At 41.1% G+C, this 20,036-nt stretch overlaps 1 protein-coding gene across 6 annotated transcripts in view; it reads left to right on the top strand.

The window, feature by feature from the left end:
• LOC126248788 (inner nuclear membrane protein Man1) overlaps positions 1-20,036 on the top strand; it is a 374,228-nt gene that overhangs the window by 291,556 nt on the left and 62,636 nt on the right. For all 6 annotated transcript variants that reach the window (XR_007545538.1, XR_007545537.1, XM_049950169.1 and 3 more), the window contains exon 9: positions 18,205-18,372. Coding sequence is in view for 4 of the 6 variants with exons in the window: in XM_049950169.1 (XP_049806126.1) it covers positions 18,205-18,372 (168 nt within the window). In the remaining 2 variants the exon portion in view is untranslated. The remainder of the gene's footprint in view (positions 1-18,204; positions 18,373-20,036) is intronic.

Raw genomic sequence — 20,036 nt, 5'->3', positions numbered from 1 at the left:
TGTTGAGACACATTATAACAGGTTACTCTGCTCAAACCTATTGCCAAATAGAGTACAGAACACACATCCATTTCCTTTTATCCATGTAGGGTAAAATGACAACTTGTTTGGTTGTTCTTTGTTTGTGAATAGATCAGATTATTGCCTAAATTTTGAGGCAACATTTTGATTTATTTTTGTGCAAAAGACATCCTAATAACTTGCCATTCAGCCTTCACAGATCCTGGTGAAACATATTTTTGTTGTGTGTCCCTTCTGTCAAGGCATGAGCGGAGTGACATTTTGTGTGTTGCAATGCAAGCTACAGTCAGTTCGATTGACGATACAATCAGAAATCCTTAATAGTTTCATTTCTTATTTATAATGACACTTGAGCCAGACATTGGCTTTGCAGGGGTAGCGCTAAGTATCTACAGCTGGATGATGTGTCTGGTGAAGGGGAAATAGATTATACACTCTTAACTTTCCTTGTCAGTCAGTCTGTTTATTAGTGAAAGCTGTATCAAAATTCCTACAGTAGTTCCTGAGATTATCCTTCACATACAAACAGGAAAACATGTTGGAGGATATTTATAAATAATATATAGGGTATCCGAGGAAGAATGGTTGATATTCAGGGATATGGCAGGAAAGATTATCTAAAGCAGAAAAGTCTAGTAGATAAGGGCTCTAAAATGCATACCGTACATTAAGAGCTATGAAAATTTGTTCATCTTTGCTACTGTGGGACATATTTCTTCTAGTGCAAATGTGTACATAGCTCATAAGTTATGCATTTTGTGAGCCCTGGATGCTTCCACGAGGGACTTTGTTGTTTTGATTCTGGTTCGAAGTGATGATGCCATGACTCATCTCCACCCACCACTCATACCAGGAACGCATTGCCTTCCCACGCATAGCGCCGCAGATGAGCAAGACAGTGGCCCATTCAACGTGCTTCTTGGTGTGGTTGAAGACTATGGGGCACCCATTGGACACAACTTTGCGCATGTGCAGTCATTCCTTCATGGTGGTGTGAATACTTCAGATGCTCACTGTCACTTGGCAGTCCTGGGTAATGAGTGCCAGCTGGACGATGTCATCGGTAATGCAATGTGGTGTTCCAGACTGTGCATCATCGACTAACGACAGCCGTCCTTCCCTGAAACACTTGTGCCATGCCTTGACCCTTAAAAGGGACATGCAGTGTTCGCCATACAATTTTGACATTTGTCGATGAATGTCCATTCCTCAGACTCCTTCCACTGTCAGAAAACGAATAACACCTCTTTGCTCTTCTGTTGACACCGCCATGTTACTGTTTGCAATGCGACTGGCCGTGTTGGACGATTGATGCATGCTGCTGCTAGCTCTGTATAGTCACATGATCTGCATGCGTGTTCTCTAGCGATGGGCTGTGAACTTCCACGCTCTGGTCGCAACCACACCTCATTACACACGTTACGATATTACCCTCCAGACTCCGGCTCATTTCTTATATAACACAGATATTTTGTTATAATTATTTTTGCATGTGGTGGAAAAAAGTGATGCAGACATAGCTAGTTGTAGAACATAAACGTTTATGATCAGAAATGTCACAGTTAATAAAATGTTCTGAGCTATTATGCCATGGTTGAATGAATTACTTATTTACATATGTTCAAACAATTCTGGAGCTTTGTCTGCCAAATTTTTCTGTGCTTACCTTTTACTTATATTCTCCTCCACAATTGATACACCGCTCCCAACACTGTTTTCCCTTTCGGAAGCAGTCTTGATATGCCTCCTGCTGGATCACAGCAAGTGCCATCTGCGAATTTTCTTTTACCTCGTCTATTGTTGCTAATATCCGTCCTTTCAATGGAATTTTCAACTTCAGAAATTAAAAAAAGTCCACAGGGGCAGGTCTGGAGGATATGGAGGATGAGGCAACACAGTGATTTTTTTTTTTTCTTCCCTCAACAGTCATGCACCAACAGGGATGAATGACGTGCGGGTGCATTATCGTGATGCAAGAGCCATAAATTATCTCACCACATTTCAAGCCGTTTCCTTCTTACATTTTCTCACAGGCATCACAACACATCCTGATAGTACCATTAATTAACAGTTTGTCCCTGTGACACGAATTCACGTTGAACTAATCCCTCAAAGTCAAAGAAAACTATCAGCATGGCTTCAACATTTGACCTGACCTGACAAGATTTTTTTTATTTTAATTATTATTATTATTATTATTATTATTATTTTTAATTTTGAGAACCTTCCTGGCCAATTGTGAAGACTGAACGTTGGTCTCAACATCACCAGTTATGATTCTCTTAAATAACATATCGTTCTCATTTACCCAATCCAAAAGCTGATTACAGGTTGTGAGACTAAGGCAACATTATTACAACCATATGTAGGCTGATCAGATTTGTATATCAAGAAGTCGGCACATTCTGTCAGTAAATAATATGACATAGTGGTCCAGCCGGAGGACGTATTAGTTAGTTCTGGTGTAGTATCACTATTCACTATTGGTTCTGCTCAATAGGGTGTTGCAACAGCTGAATCAGATTTTTTCTCCTGATATTGTAGAACTGTTTAAATATTGCTTCAGATGGCACAATGAGTTCTATGAACAGATGGATTGTGCGGCTATGGGGAGTCCCTTAAGCTCAGTTATGGCAAAACTCTTGACAGAAAAAGTCGAGGAGATGGCATTGGAAACTGCCAACAAGAAACTGAATATTTGGTTCTGCCATGTGGATGACAGATTTGTTTTGTGGAGGCATGGCAGAGAGGAACTAGATCGTTTTCACAAACATCTCAACAGGATTAATCTGGAGATTGAGTTTACCATGGACGAGGCAGGTGGAAAATTAAATTCTCTTGATGCACTAGTTTTCAAGAATGAAGATGGTAGCTTAGGCTGCACACCCATGCACACAGACTGTTACCTAGTGTGGGATTTGAACCACCACCCACAACTAATGCGAGGCATCATAAAAACCTTGCCAGATAAAGCAAGGAACATCTTCGAACCAGAGCTTCTTGATGTAGAATTAAAACATCTCATAACTGCATTGACCAAGAATGGTTATTTGTCCGCTGACGTAAACGAAAGTTTTCCTGCCTTTATTAAGGATGTTACTGACCACACAGGAAAAATTTTGAAAAAGGGAACATCATGGTAATCTAAAAACATGAGATTGCCTAAAATTGGTCAAGGATGCTCTTCAACCACTGAAAAAGTAAGAATTTATACGTTCCCATGTAGTAGTGGGGAAGGGAAGTGTATGTGGGAACTACAAAAAGAACGGTAAAAAAACTATTATAAGAACATAGGGGCAATTGCAGAAGGGGGGAGACTGACAGATCAGCTGTTGCAAAACATTCTTTGTAGCTAGGAGACCACCACACTCATTTGATAGGACTCTAGTACTGGCAGCGACAGGCAGATACCATGAAACGCTATACAGTGAGGCCAGAGAGATTGTAAAACACCCCAAGAATTTCAGTAGGAAGGAGGGCATGAAATTGAATGACATATGGACTTCGGTACTGAAGACTATGTGTGCCACTCTTCCATCATGAGGTGATAGCAACAGTGGATGATAGCCAATTGCACTCGGGTATTCCAAAACATGTGACATCACGCCACTGTATGGAAGTATCCATAAACAAGAATTTTGCTGTGGTCAATAGTGAGCCAGGGTGTGAATCATACACACAAAGAAGCTATGATCCCCCTTGATAATGTACTCCACTTATGGGATGAAACACTGGGTTGGCGAGGCCTGTTGAAAATTTCTGGAACACTCGTAATTTTGTGCCAGTGGTGTGTTGGTGCAAAATGTGGATGGCATCCCTGTACACACCTGTGTTTAATGTGTAACTGCTGGAAGTTTCACTGTTGTGTCTCTCTTCGTTATTGTTCACCGCTCAATTGAGCAGAATGTTGTGTTGCACAGTTTGCGAATTTTGAAGTGGCAGAGTTAGAGGAGCAACGCATCTACTTTAAATTTTGCGTGAAACACAAGAAAACCTTGACAGAGCCACACCAAATGGAGCAGGAACCTTATGGTGATGAGTGCTTAAGCTATATTCAGTGTTACGAATGGTTCACGTGATTTAAAAATGGCCAGACGGAAGTTAAAGAAGGTGACCCAATAGCCCTTAGAGGAACATGTTATTTGTGCACCTTTGGCAACTCAAGTCTTGGTGGTAGTGCAACTGAATTGAACAGTCTTTCCTGAATGTTCTCTTCAATAGATGACTTTATCAACCACATAATGGTTCTGAGAACTTTTATCAGTGGGGTCATTTAGCAGTTGCATATATGTGAGCAGATCTAATAAGTCATTAATCTTACTGTGATGGTATATCACATTCAAAACAATCATAGCATTTTCCTTGTCAACGGGGAGAACGATAATACTGTCATCCTCATTCAGGCATTTTATGGCATTCCTCTCACCCATAGTTAAATTACCTTTTGGTGGTTTTATGCAATCTTCTATACAGCTTCTATACAGATTTCTTCAGCTGTAACCTTGTCCACTCAATGAAAGTCTGCTTCTATACTGGCTGTAATTTCTTCCATAGGCACAACTTGCAGAGTAATTGCAAAATTTCCGCACTTGTCAAGCACAGATCTCTCATCATCAGATAACAAATGTAAAAAGAAATTGATAAAATGTTCCAAGCTGTCATGCCATGGTTGAATGTATTTCACATTTAAACCCAATGTTTTGTCCTCTTCTGGGGAGGACATTTTCAAAGGGGATTGTAGCTTCTTTGAGTGTCTAATTCACACTCTGGCTCACTGCTGACTGTTTACGCATGCTTCTGTGCGGTGGCGTGACTTCACGAGTTTTGAATACCGAGAGCAATTGGCCGTGTCATCTGCATTGTTCATTGTGGCTATCGTAGCCAGCATAGAAGCAGTCTTTTGTAGTGTGGACACAGTTACAACTAAAGAAATCCATATAGAAGCTGTAAAAGTATTGTCTCTCACAAAGCCTCCAAAAAGTAATTTAACTATGGGTTAGGTGGATGCCATAAAATGCCTGAATCAGTACGTTAGTATTACATTGACAAGGGAAAGCTGATGGTTCTTTTGAATATGACCCACTGTCATAGTAAGATTAACGACTAATTAGATCTGCTAACATATAGACATTTCTTAACACCCTACTGATGCAGTTATCAGAACCGTAACATTGTTGATACAAAAGTCTTCTATTGAACAGAGCATTCAGAAAAGTCTGTTCAATTCAGTTGCGCTACCACCAAGACTTCATGGTTTGCCGAAGGTGCACAAAGAACATGTTCCTCCAAGACCTGTAGTGAGAGCTATTGGTTCACCCACCTATTCGATTGCCAAGTTCTTGACAACATTATTACGATCATACATAGGCTGATCGGATTTGTGTATCAAGAATTCGGCAGATTTTATCAGTAAATTAAAGGGCATAGTGGTTCAGCTGGAGGACATATTAATTAGTTTTGATGTGGTATCTCTGTTCACTATGGTTCTGCTCAATGAGGTGTTGCAACAATTGAATTGAATTGGATTTTTCCTCCTCATATTGCAGAACTGTTTACATTTTGCCTCACAGCCACATATTTCAAATGGACCGATGAGTTCTGTGAACAGACAGATGGTGTGGCAACAAATATCTTTAAGGAAAAATTTGAGGAGCAGGTATTGGAAACTGCCAACAAGAAACCAAATATTTGGTTGCATTATGTGGATGATACATTTGTTTTGTGGAGGCATGGCAGAAAAGAACTGGGTTGTTTTCACAAACATCTCAATAGATCAGTGTGAAGATTCAGTTTGCCATGGAGGAGGCAGGTAGAAGATTAAATTTTCCTGATGTACTAGTTTTCAAGAAAGATGATGGTAGCTTAGGCTACACACTTTACTGAAAACCCACGTACACAGACTGTTACCTAGTGTGGGACTTGAACCACCACCCACAACTAAAGCGAGGCATCATAAACACTTTGGTGGATAGAGCAAGGAATGTCTGTGAACCAGAGTTGCTTGACACAGAATTAAACCATCTCACCAATCCATTGCTCAAGAATGGTTATTGGTCTGCTGAGTTAAAAACTGTGTTAAGACCACCATGCAGAAATCATAGTGATGCACAAGTGTCTATGAAATCGAAAGTTTTCTGCCTTTCATTTAAGACATTAGTGACCACATAGGAAAAATCTTCAAAAAACGGAATATCGCAGTAATATACAAACCCACCAGGAAGGTACAAGATAACTTAAATTGACCAAGGATGCTTGTCAACCTTTAGAAAAAGCAGAAATTCATAGGTTTCCTTGTAGTTGTTGGGAGGTGTGTGTGTGCATACTACAAAAAGAATGGTCAAAACATGACTGGAAGAGCAAGCACAAGGGCAATTGCAGAAGGGGGAGACTGACAGAGCAGCTGTTGCAGAGCATGCTTTGCAGCTAGGAGAACACCATATTCATTTTGATAAGATTCAAGTACAGGCAGCCACAGGCAGACACCATGAAACACTATACAGAGAGGCCATAGAGATTTTGAAATACCCTGGGAATTTCCGTAGGAAGGAGGATGGTGTAAAATTGAATGGCATATGGATTCCGGTGTTGAAGGTGTGCCCCCCCATGGGGGAATAACAATAGCGGATGATGGCACTCAGTTACAGCCAATTGCGTGTGGGTATTCAAAACTGTCATATCATGCCATTGCATGTAAACACGGGTGAACAGAATTTTTTTGCAGTCAGTATGAGGGAGGGTGTGAATCAGACACTCAAAGAAGCTACAATTCCTCCTGAAAATGTGCTCCGCAAGTGGGCATGAAACATTGGTTTTAAATGTGAAATCCAGTAAAAACGTGGCATAACAGCCCGGACCATTTTATTAATTGAGACATAGCTAATTAATTAATCCCATGTTCCTTGTATTATTTTGCATAATTTCTATAAAAATTACTTGGACAGAGTTCACTTACCACTAACACGTACATGGTTGGTTGTGTACATTGGGTACCACGATGGCTTAAATTTGATAAAAAATGAACAAATGAGTTCTTGATTTAATCCGTGATGTTAGGGAAACATGCATAAATTCAATCATAAAGTAAACATCTACATCTACATGGATACTCTGCAAATCACATTTAAGCGCCTGGCAGAGAGTTCATCGAACCACCTTCACAATTTCCAATCTCGTATAGTGCGCGGGAAGAATGAACACCTATATGAGCTCTAATTTCCCTTATTTTATCTTGGTGATCGTTCCTCCCTATGTAAGTCGGTGTCAACAAAATATTTTCGCATTCAGAGGAGAAAGCTGGTGACTGGAATTTTGTGAGAAGATTCTGTCGCAACGAAAAACGCCTTCCTTTTAATGATGTCCATCCCAAATCCTGTATCATTTCTGTGACACTCTCTCCCATATTTCACGATAATACAAAACGTGCTGCCTTTCTTTGAACTTTTTCAATGTACTCAGTCAGTCCTATCTGGTAAGGATCCCACACCGTGCAACAATATTCTAAAAGTGGACGGACAAGCGTAGTGTTGGCTGTCTCTTTAGTAGGTCTGTTACATTTTCTAAGTGTCCTGCCAATAAAATACAGTCTTTGGTTAGCCTTCCCCACAACATTTTCTGTGTGTTCCTTCCAATTTAAATTGTTTGTAATTGTAATTCCTAGGTATTTAGTTGAATTTACGGCTTTTAGAGTAGACTGATTTATCGTGTAACCGAAGTTTAACACGTTCCTTTTAGCACTCATGTGGATGACCTCACACTTTTCATTACTTAAGGTCAACTGCCACTTTTCACACCATTCCGATATTTCTTCTAAATCGTTTTGCAGTTTGTTTTGATCTGCTGATGACTTTATTAGTCGATAAACAACATCATCGTCTGCAAACAACCAAAGACGGCTGCTCAGATTGTCTCCCAAATCGTTTATATAGATAAGGAACAGCAAAGGGCCTATAACACTACCTTGGGGAACGCCAGAAATCACTTCTGTTTTACTCGATGACTTTCCGTCGTTTACAATGAACTGTGACCTCTCTGACAGGAAATCACAGATCCAGTCACATAACTGAGACGATATTCCATAAGCACGCAATTTCACTACGAACCGCTTGTGTGGTACAGTGTCAAAAGCCTTCTGGGAATCCAGAAATATGGAATCGATCTGAAATCGCTTGTCAATAGCACTCAGCACCTCATGCGAATAAAGAGCTAGTTGCGTTTCAAAGGAACACTGTTTTCTAAACCCATGTTGACTGTGTATCAATAGACCATTTTCTTCGAGGTTATTCATTATGTTCGAACACAATATATGTTCTAAAATCCTGCTGCATATTGATGTTAACGATATGGGCCTGTAATTTAGCGGATTATTCCTACTACCTTTCTTGAATATTGGTGTGATCTATGCATTTTTCCAGTCTTTGGGTATGGATCTTTCATTGAGCGAACGGTTGTATATGATTGTTAAGTATGGAGCTAATGCATCAGCATACTCCGGAAGTAACCTAATTCGTATACAGTCTGGACCAGAAGACTTGCTTTTATTAAGTGATTTGAGTTGCTTCACTACTCAGAGGATATTTACTTCTACGTTACTCATGTTGGCAGCTGTTCTCGATTCAAATTCTGGAATATTTACTTCGTCTTCTTTTGTAGAGGCATTTCGGAAGGCTGTGTTTAGTAACTCTGCTTTTGCAGCACTGTCTTCGATGGTATCTCCATTGCTACCATGCAGGGAAGGCATTGATTGTTTCTTGCCGCTAACATACTTCACATACGACCAGAATCGCTTTGGGTTTTCTGTCAGGTTTCGAGACAAAGTTTCATTGTGGAAACTGTTATAAGAACCTCGCATTGAAGTCCGCGCTAAATTTCGAGCTTCTGTAAAAGATTGCCAATCTTGGGGATTTTGCGTCTGTTTAAATTTGGCATGTTTGTTTCATTGTTTCTGCAACAGTGTTCTAACCCGTTTTGTGTACCAAGGAGGATCAGCTCCATCGTTTGTTAATTTATTTGGTATATATCTTTCAATTGCTGCTGATACTATTTCTTTGAATTTAAGCTACATCTGGTCTACACTTATATTATTAATTTGGAATGAGTGGAGATTGTCTCTTAGGAAGGCGTCAAGTGAATTTTTATCTGCTTTTTTGAATAGGTATATTTTTCGATTATTTTTTGAGGATTTGGGGATTACAATATTCAATCTTGCTACAACAGCCCTGTGTTCACTAATCCCTGAATCGGTTTTGATGCTCATTATTAACTCAGGATTTTTAGTTGCTAAGAGGTCAAGTGTGCTTTCACAACCATTTACTATTCGCGTGGGCTCATGAACTAACTGCTATAGAGATAATTTTCATAGAATGCATTTAGCACAATTTCGGATGATATTTTATGCATACCTCCAGAATTAAACATGTATTTTCACCAATATATCGAGGGTAAATTAAAGTCACCACCAACTATTACACTGGTCAACACTCATTTTCTTGCCAAGGATATTTGAGTGGCTTTAGGATGGGCTAGTGGTGCTGAGGACGAATATAGCAACCATTTATGCAGTTTGGCTCTAGTTTTTGAGATAATGCATGATTTATTCAAAAAATTAGAAAAAATTGCTAATACTGAACTCGAGCGCTACAAACTACAATGAAAAAAGAAAATAATCTTTATAAATAGCTTCTATGAAAACCTGATAGGCATTTGTCCACGTATAAAACATAATTGAAAAGTTTCTCTATAAGTATATCATTTTCCGTCCATGACGAACCGCTTCCTGCACGCTTTCCTTTTATAGGTCTCTTCAGAACAGTCACGTTGCAGATTCCAGCAATAATCTGCCATCATATGCCTGTCCCATCTTCCTTTATATCTTTCCTCTATTCCTTTCATATCTTGATGGAACCGCTCTCCTTGTTCCTCACTGAAATCACCTAGATTACGAGGAAATTGATCCAAGTGGCTGTGAAGGAAGTGCAATTTTATGCTCATGTTACCTCCTAAGTTTTGAAAGTTAGTGAGCATGTTTTTGACCAGTTCCTCGTAATTGGGAGCTTTATGATTGCCCAAAAAACATTTTACAACAGCGACAAAACTGTTCCAGGCCGATGCTTCAGTGACAGTCATGACACTTGTAAAATTGGTATCATTGATGAGCCTGCGAATTTGAGGACCATCAAATATTCCTGCCTTAAGTTTTTCAATACTGAGTCCAGGGAACGTATTGCAGATGTATGTGAAGCAATTACAATTTCTGTCTAAAGCTTTGGTGAATTGCTTCATTAGTCCTAACTTAATATGTAATGGTGGAAGAACAATCTTGTCCCTACTAACCAGAGGTTCATTAATGATGTTTGCTTCACCAACAGCCATATGTTCCCTTGGAGGCCATGTTTTCTGCTTCCAATGTTCGTGCTTTGCCCTACTATCCCACATGCAGATAAAACATGGGTGCTTTGTGTATCCACATTGTTGTCCAAGCAAGAAGTTCACCATTTTCAAATCAACACAAATCAACCACTGGTGCTGCATATACTGAATTTTCTGCAGAACCATCTTGATGTTAGCATATGCTTCACAAAGTTTTGTTGAGTGGGCAATTGGAATAGATGCGTAACGATTGCCATTGTGTAGGAGAACACATTTTAAACTTCTAGTGGAACTGTCTATGAAGAGACGCCAGTCCTCTGGTCTATATTCCGGCAGCCCCAATTCAAGTAAAAGTCCAGGTATATTGCTGCAATACACTATAACCTCTTCTTGGTTGAAGTATGGAAGAAGGTTTTCTTCTCTCATCCGGTAAGCTGTTATTTTAACACTTGGATGAAGACAGTTCTTTTCCTTAAGCCTGGATGCTAAGAGTTCTGATGCTTGCTTTGAAAGATTGAGTTCTCGTATCAAGTCACTGAGCTCCTTCTGGTCGAACTGCTGGGGTTGTGTCTCATGTCCTTCGTATTCCGAACCACTACTTGTACATTCCTCGCCGTGCACATGTTAGCGTGGGTAATGTTGTGAAGGTTGGTACAGGAACATCGTTGCTGTGCACCACCGGTCTTCTTGCTGACTCCAAATCGGGATATTCCCACTTTCGTTTTTTGAACCTATTAAAACCTTTCACATTAACAATGCAAAAATAGCAATCATCTGTATGGTTCTTCTGCTCTCGCCATACCATAGGCACTCCGAAGTTTAAGCTTTTCCTTTTTCGTCTTGTCCACTGCCGTAAGCACTCCACACAGCATTTACAAACTTTATGGGGTGCCCACGCCTTGTCTTGATCTCCAAGTTTAATTCCGAAATATGCCAGATACGCTTCCTTCACAAAAGGAGTGATATTCTTCCTGTTCTTTTGAAGAACGTATTCACCACAAATGTAGCAGAACTCATCTGGATGGTTCACGCAAAGACGGCGTGAAGAACTCATGTTTTCCTAAAACAAAATTGCACAAATACTACATATTATGCAGAACTTTCTTGTATTTGCATGTCAATCACATCCAACAAACATCATTAATTGTTTTGTGTGAAATGAATACTCACCTCTTATTTGCTATGTCACGATGAAAAGGTTCTATCTCCTTGAAGCTGCACTGCACATGTGTGTGACTTTCGACCATCGCCATTTTTCTTGTTTACACTGAACGCTACCTATCGGCTGTTGCGGGGATTACCTCGGCCAACAAATGAATGTCAAATACCGCCGAATTCAAATCTGCACAACCCTCAATATCTTCAACACACGCACCGCACAACAGGACTGAACACATGCTGACAGTGTGATGTTTGCATGATGTAATCCTCAACCACACAGATGCACTCTCTGAGCACAATTGTTTAATAAAGGTAGTACAATATCACTAATTAAAAAACAGGTAGCAAATACATTACACCATATATGGACCCTGCAGTCGATATTATCCACATGAAACTCTCATTTCCACAAATAACCTATATCTCAAAAACCAGAGCCAATTTGGAAAAAGTACAAATATACTCGGAATGAGTATCATAACAATATCCCATTTTCGTTCAAACTTCCCTGGCAACGAAAAAAAAAATTATTTTGTAGAGCTGTGTTATCATATGATTCAGGTACATGTTTGAAATCAAACTCAAGTTTTCTTTGAACCTTTCAGCAACTGTATCATCTGAATTGGGAGGTTGGTAAAAGGATCCAATTATTGTTTTATTCCGGTTGCCAACAATGACCTCTGCCCATACTGACTCACAGGAAGCATCTACTTCAATTTCGCGACAAGTTAAACTACTTCTGACAGCAACAAACACACCTCTGCCAACCGTGTTTAGCCTATCCTTTCAGAACACCGTTAGGTTCTTTGCAAAAATTTTGGCTGAGCTTATATCCAGCTTTAGCCAGCTTTCAGGGCCTATAACGATTTGAGCATCAGTGCTTTCTATTAGCGCTTGGAGCGCTGGTACTTTCCCAACACAGCTACTACAGTTTACAACTGTTATACCAACGGTTCCTGTATCGACTTTTTTCCTGTGTTCAGCCTGCACCCTTTGTGACTCAAGCCCTTCTTGTGTTTTCCCGAGACCCTCTAACCTAAAAAACCGCCCATTCCACACCACACAGCCCCTGCTACCCGTGTAGCTGACTCCTGCGTATAGTGGACACCTGACCTATTCAGCGGAACCCGAAACCCAACCACCCTTTGGCACAAGTCGAGGAATCTGCAGCCTACACGGTCGCAGAACTGTCTGAGCCTCTGATTCAGACCCTCCACTCGGCTCTGTACCAGAGGTCCGCAATCGGTCCTGTCGACTATGCTGCAAATGGTCAGCTCTGCTTTCATCTTGCAAGCAAGACTGTCAGTCTTTACCACTTCTGTTAGCCACTCGAAACCAGAGAGAATCTCTTCTGGTCCAAAGTGACACACATCATTGGTACCGACGTGAGCAGCCACCTGCAGTTGGCTGCACCCTGTGCTCTTCATGGCATCTGGGAGGAACCTTTCCACATCTGGAATGACTCCAGCTGGTATGCACACGGAGTGCACATTGGATTTCTTACCATTCTTGTCAGCCAAGTCCCTAAGGGGCCCCATAATGCGCCTAACATTGGAGCTCCCAACTACCAATAATCCCACCCTCTGCGATTGCCTAGATCTTGCAGGCTGAGTGGTTTCCTCTGAAACAGGACAGGCGACAGCATCTGGCTCACTGACAGTGTCAGCCACAGACAGCACTTGGAACCTGTTTGTCAGACAAACCGGAGAGTCCTTATGTGTGGCCACCTGGGAAGTCTTTTGCCACCTGCTTCGCCCCGGGGCGACCTCCCACTCGACCACAGGTGAAGGGTCTGCCTCAGTGCGAGCAGTAACTGGGTTGGCCACCAGTGAGGACCAATGGGAGGACTCTGACGTCCTGGACATCCGTTAGATACCCACAGCCGACCCACAACAGTGGTGCCCATCCACTGCAGCCTCAAGCTGTGTAACTGAAGCCATCACAGCCTGAAGCTGAGCGCAAAGTGTCACCAACTCGGCTCGCATCTGCACACAACAATCGCAGTCCCTGTCCATACTAAAGACTGTGGAAAACTAAACTATGCAGATAAATGGACTATCAGCACGTGCTGTGCAATTCTATTGTAGAACCTGCCGAAAACGCACGAACTGTGCCTAGTAATACACAGATTTTCAAAAACCTAACTACCGAAGCACTCAGGTGAAACTAAATAATTTGACCCTGATTTGAAATTTTTAGTATGTCACAAAATCGGTTTACTTTCTGACACAAACAAAAACACGAGAACTGTGGCTATTAGATGTTAAATTTACACGCAGAAACTCAAGAAACTAAACTATTAAAGCACACAGACGATATAATAAAATTCGCTCCGGTTTAGGAACTCGTAAATGACAAATGCGGTTACTTATCTGTTGCTGCGACTGTCGTGGTCGGCTACTGCTGACTGACTGACTTACTGACATACACTCCTGGAAATGGAAAAAAGAACACATTGACACCGGTGTATCAGACCCACCATACTTGCTCCGGACACTGCGAGAGGGCTGTACAAGCAATGATCACATGCACGGCACAGCGGACACACCAGGAACCGCGGTGTTGGCCGTCGAATGGCGCTAGCTGCGCAGCATTTGTGCACCGCCGCCGTCAGTGTCAGCCAGTTTGCCGTGGCATACGGAGCTCCATCGCAGTCTTTAACACTGGTAGCATGCCGCGACAGCATGGATGTGAACCGTATGTGCAGTTGACGGACTTTGAGCGAGGGCGTATAGTGGGCATGCGGGAGGCCGGGTGGACGTACCGCCGAATTGCTCAACACGTGGGGCGTGAGGTCTCCACAGTACATCGATGTTGTCGCCAGTGGTCGGCGGAAGGTGCACGTGCCCGTCGACCTGGGACCGGACCGCAGCGACGCACGGATGCACGCCAAGACCGTAGGATCCTACGCAGTGCCGTAGGGGACCGCACCGCCACTTCCCAGCAAATTAGGGCCACTGTTGCTCCTGGGGTATCGGTGAGGACCATTCGCAACCGTCTCCATGAAGCTGGGCTACGGTCCCGCACACTGTTAGGCCATCTTCCGCTCACGCCCCAACATCGTGCAGCCCGCCTCCAATGGTGTCGCGACAGGTGTGAATGGAGGGACGAATGGAGATGTGTCGTCTTCAGCGATGAGAGTCGCTTCTGCCTTGGTGCCAATGATGGTCGTATGCGTGTTTGGCGCCGTGCAGGTGAGCGCCACAATCAGGACTGCATACGACCGAGGCACACAGGGCCAACACCCGGCATCATGGTGTGGGGAGCGATCTCCTACACTGGCCGTACACCACTGGTGATCGTCGAGGGGACACTGAATAGTGCACGGTACATCCAAACCGTCATCGAACCCATCGTTCTACCATTCCTAGACCGGCAAGGGAACTTGCTGTTCCAACAGGACAATGCACGTCCGCATGTATCCCGTGCCACCCAACGTGCTCTAGAAGGTGTAAGTCAACTACCCTGGCCAGCAAGATCTCCTGATCTGTCCCCCATTGAGCATGTTTGGGACTGGATGAAGCGTCGTCTCACGCGGTCTGCACGTCCAGCACGAACGCTGGTCCAACTGAGGCGCCAGGTGGAAATGGCATGGCAAGCCGTTCCACAGGACTACATCCAGCATCTCTACTATCGTCTCCATGGGAGAATAGCAGCCTGCATTGCTGCGAAAGGTGGATATACACTGTACTAGTGCCGACATTGTGCATGCTCTGTTGCCTGTGTCTATGTGCCTGTGGTTCTGTCAGTGTGATCATGTGATGTATCTGACCCCAGGAATGTGTCAATAAAGTTTCCCCTTCCTGGGACAATGAATTCACGGTGTTCTTATTTCAATTTCCAGGAGTGTGTGTGTGTGTGTGTGTGTGTGTGTGTGTGTGTGTGTGTGTGTGTGTGTGTGCAAAAACATGTGCAATTGGCATATATGATTAAAAATTGCAATCATCGCCAATACTTTGTGTAAAATCTCTCTAAGTGAAGGAAATTAAATATGCAGTACAACATTAAAAACTAATTTGTGGTAATGAATTTCATCAGCTCTTAAAAAATCACAGATGTGTTACAGCAAGTAACATCTCGTCAAAAAATTGAAATACGTATCTGGTACAAGGTAAAAGAGCTATTTTCTAACATGCTACTACCACAAATTACATGTTCAGAACATGCTTTTGAGAGATCATCCTTTGTGCTGACCCAGAAGAAAGCAAAAATTATGAACATGCTGAATTAAACCAAAAACATCACAGTAGCTAAGTGGTTAAAGAATAAGCACAAATGTGGTCATCTGCATAATGACAAATTTTGCCACCATAGCTGTTATTGTTTAATGCTTTTCTTATGAGCCGCACTTCATATGCTCACCACTGTTAAAAGTGTTATTTTAAGCTTGATGAGAGAAACAGAGATGTGAAAAAATGAGTTTGGTTCCCCAGTTGATATTACAAGCTTATTAGAAGTCAGCTCAGTGAATTTCTGTACACCGTGTAAAATGTAAATTTGAAAGAAAGCTCAAATGCTATGATTTTGCTTCATGCCCTCTATCACCGCTGACGATCTACACTGTGTGGTGTGGATGTGGCGCAAAGTATATACGTGAGTAGTGTATGTACTTGTTGCAAATGTATTGTCAGATTTGAACACAAATATCTTTAAATTGTGCTACTGCAAACCCTTGTTCTATTGTCTTGTTTTTCCATTACCTTTGTAACCTGGCAATAGTCGTATCATAATTGCATGTTGAAGCTAAATGTTGAAAGTTGTGTTGGCAACACCAGTTGTGGATTACATCAGCATTTCCTCCCTCACGTCCCCCCTCTCCACAACAGCCTAAAATATTCCCTTAACTCTGCCACCACCCGTGGTGTGAACCATCTATCTTTTGTGACACTTGTAACTTGTTCAGTCTCATCAGATGTGAATAGGAAGAAAATGGGTTGAAGAAAAGTGAGACATCGAGTAATAACTTAGAATCCAGGGAAACCTTGCTAGTAACAAATGTAAAATTGGGGAATTTTTACCATTGAGCTTATGTGTTTTTCACAGGGGCTACAAATTTAATGGTGTTGAGTTGTGAAAAACATAAAACAGAGAATGTAAAATTGAAGTTCCTCTGTACTACCTTTATTTCTCTCTATAATATTTGATATCGCCTCATGTAGATGCATATTTACATTACTTTTTATGGGAGAAGCCAGTTGGCCACTGGAAATCACTTCCTATTTAAAACATTTTGCCTCTTAATGTGCGCTTTACCTGTGAACCATTGAAGAGATTTTACTAGGTATAACTGTTACGGTGGTGGTAAAATACCTAACCCTTTCAGGATATGAGTACAACCCAACCACAAAATTCACCCTGTTTGCAAAAATTACAGAAATGTGACAGAAGTATGCAAACAATATGAAAATGAGGTGGTACATTTTAATTTTGCCCAGACATGTAGCACACCAGTGACAGTTTGAGGTGGGAATGGATAAATGTTCCCGATAAGTTTCATGTAGATTGTAATCATATCTGGATTTGGTGTACAGATGGTGAAATAACAATCTAGCACTAATTCACTAGTTGAGGTTGTCTTTTGTGTCAAAAAATTATGATTTTGGACACAGTCAGTTATGGCTTAAGCTTTTTGTCTTCATGGGTACAGGCAGTAATGGATCAACGGGGTTCTGTAGCCGGATTTTTTACTTTTTTTTCCCACCATCATTATGTAGGAGGATGAGACTTGCCTGTACAGTTTGCATGATGTAATGCACCATCATTATGTAGGAGGATGAGACTTGCCTGTACAGCTTGCATGATGTAATGGACTCATGTCCAGTACTGTGACTTGTAATACATTTTGTTTAAGGCTGAACTGTGTATTCTCTGCCATCAGTCATCTCCACAAATGTGGAGCAGTATTGTGTCCAAGTGCAAGATGATTGGTGAAATGCGTTGCTGGGGACTATTCTGAAACTTGTTAAGTCACATTTGTTTAACCATTAGAATGAATATTCATTATGTAATCTAGATTCCTGTTTATCAAACAAATATCAATACATTAAATTATACAGAATAAAATAAAAACTTGTGACCAGTCTCAATGCAGCAACCTTGTTTCAGAAGAATTTTAAGAACCAACATTAAGTAATATTTCACCACATACTGTATAAGTCAGACAGGAAATGGAGGTGGTTTTACAAGCATCTGGGGACAATCCTTGCAAGACTGAATTTTCTTGATCAATTTTGGGAACTCAGTTCGAAATATAGGCACCTTGCTCAACATACTGTACCAATAAATTGATGCCTTTGGTTATGAACTGACAAAATATAATGTTTACAAACTGACATGGCAGGGAATATGTTTTTTTGTAAATTTCCTTTTAAGTTCCTCATGGCAAGAAAAATATTTGCAAAGGAGGAAATGTGACAGATATGTCACAGTCTGATAAATAGCTACACATTATGGAAACACATTTTACATTTCAATTGCCACAGTTTTAATCTTGTACCCACACAATCCTGTTCATTATGATGTTGTGTTAGGCCTATTTACATTTTCATGGAGATCTGAAGTCATGTTTTCTCTTAGTTTTATTCTTAATGCATATTGTATGATAGTGATCAGCTATGTAATATATGCTATTGTGTGATAAATATTCAATTTTTGTAGTTCGAGTGGTGAAGATATCAATCAGGAGAAACTGTCCAGAAGCAATAGTCACCGAAGCAGTAAGATCTGGCAAGGTCAAGCATTTGAAACCATGGCAGGAAGTCCAAACTCTGTGCCTTGCAGCCCAACACCTTGTCTGAAAATTCGACACATGTTTGATCCAGATGCGTAAGTAATATTTTAATTATAAGAGGTATATGCACATAAAACTGCTTTCTAATGAATGTCTCAGGACCCAAATATTTTCACCTTAAATGGGAGTTTTCTCTGAGTACATGGAACAAGCATGTTGTGGTGATATGGGTGTTACTTAATTACAAATTTACCAGTATTCTATGCTGAACATTTAAATACTTTTCGCAGAACACATTCTTCATTTTTTTAAAAATCCTCCACCACCACCACCACCACCACCACCACCACCACCACCCATGTCACTGTCGCCATCATTATTGTAATTTTTACTGTCACCACCAGCTCCTAATTAACAGTATTCCTTCACAAACATTTCACACACCTGACTTGCATCCATATTGGGTGTGGAAGTCAAGATGCAGTCATCTCAACAAACACCTGGAAAACCACATTTTCAGAAATATTAGTGATCCTACTACATTCTTCTTCTAAAACGAGGTTATCTTCAATGGCAACTGATGTACCACAGCCAGCATTTGTGAAGCAATTTAACGCAGCCTGTTGTGCTACAGAATTCCAGGCAGTAACAAACATATGTAGACCATATGGAATGTAAAGTCTCATTACATACTTTCTCTCAAGGAGTGAAACTAACTTCCACACAAGTGCTACTCTTTATTTGGCTTTAGCGGATTGTATTACGCTCAGGTCTATATTCTGCAGATGACTTGGGCAGTTCAGAGAAAGGAACACACAATTTGCATTCCTCAAAAAATGATGCTTCGTTGGGATGTACAGGGCTCTGGTCAATAATAAATACAATTTTTCTTCCTGCTGCACACACCTTGGCATCTAAATGCCTAAGAAATCTTGTAAAATTTATTTGATGTCATCCAGGCACTGCTGTTGTACTCATACGTACAATGTAGTGATTACCTGAGTGTTTTAAATTTTCCTATTAGTGGAGGAAACTTTTCACTTTCGTCACTATTTACACACAATAGTGTTGTCATCTAATCTTTATCATTTCTTACGTAAGTGGCATTTTTCTTCCTTCACAGAACATGTGTTTTACAGGAAGTTAATTATAAAAGACGCCACTTCCATCAGTTTTTAAAATGTCTCTGGACTAAAAACCTATATCTGTCGTAGCAATGTAATATTTTTCCACAGCCAGACTTTCTCCACTTACACTTTGAAATGACAGATTATGGCGTTTTTTTTTTTTTTTTTTTTTTTTTTTTAAATGACCCAACCAGCTGTTCAGCGCACTGAAATTTTCAGTGCTGATCTTCAGGCAGTTACTCAAGACCTCCCTTAAGTACACTGAGGTGACTCAGTGGAATACCTCCTAATATCGTGTCGGACCTCCCTTTGCCTGGTGTAGTGCAGCAACTCGACATGGCATGGACTCAGCAAGGTGCTGGAAGTGCCCTGCAGAAATGGTGAGCCATGCTGCCTCCATAACCGTCCATAATTGTGAAAGTGTTACTGGTGCAGGATTTCGTGCACGAACTGACTGTTTGGTTATGTCCCCTAAGGGTTTGTGGGATTTATGTCAGGTGATCTGAGTTGCCATGTCATTTGCTTGAATTGTCCTGAATGTTCTTCAAACTATTTATGAACAGTTCTGCCCAGTGACATGGGGCATTGTCATCCATGAAAATTCCATAATTGTTTGGGAATATAAAGTCCAT

This window comes from Schistocerca nitens, chromosome 3 (genome assembly GCF_023898315.1).
Source record: "Schistocerca nitens isolate TAMUIC-IGC-003100 chromosome 3, iqSchNite1.1, whole genome shotgun sequence".
Lineage (NCBI taxonomy): Eukaryota > Metazoa > Arthropoda > Insecta > Orthoptera > Acrididae > Schistocerca > Schistocerca nitens.
This window is presented reverse-complemented; position numbering and strand designations above follow the sequence as displayed.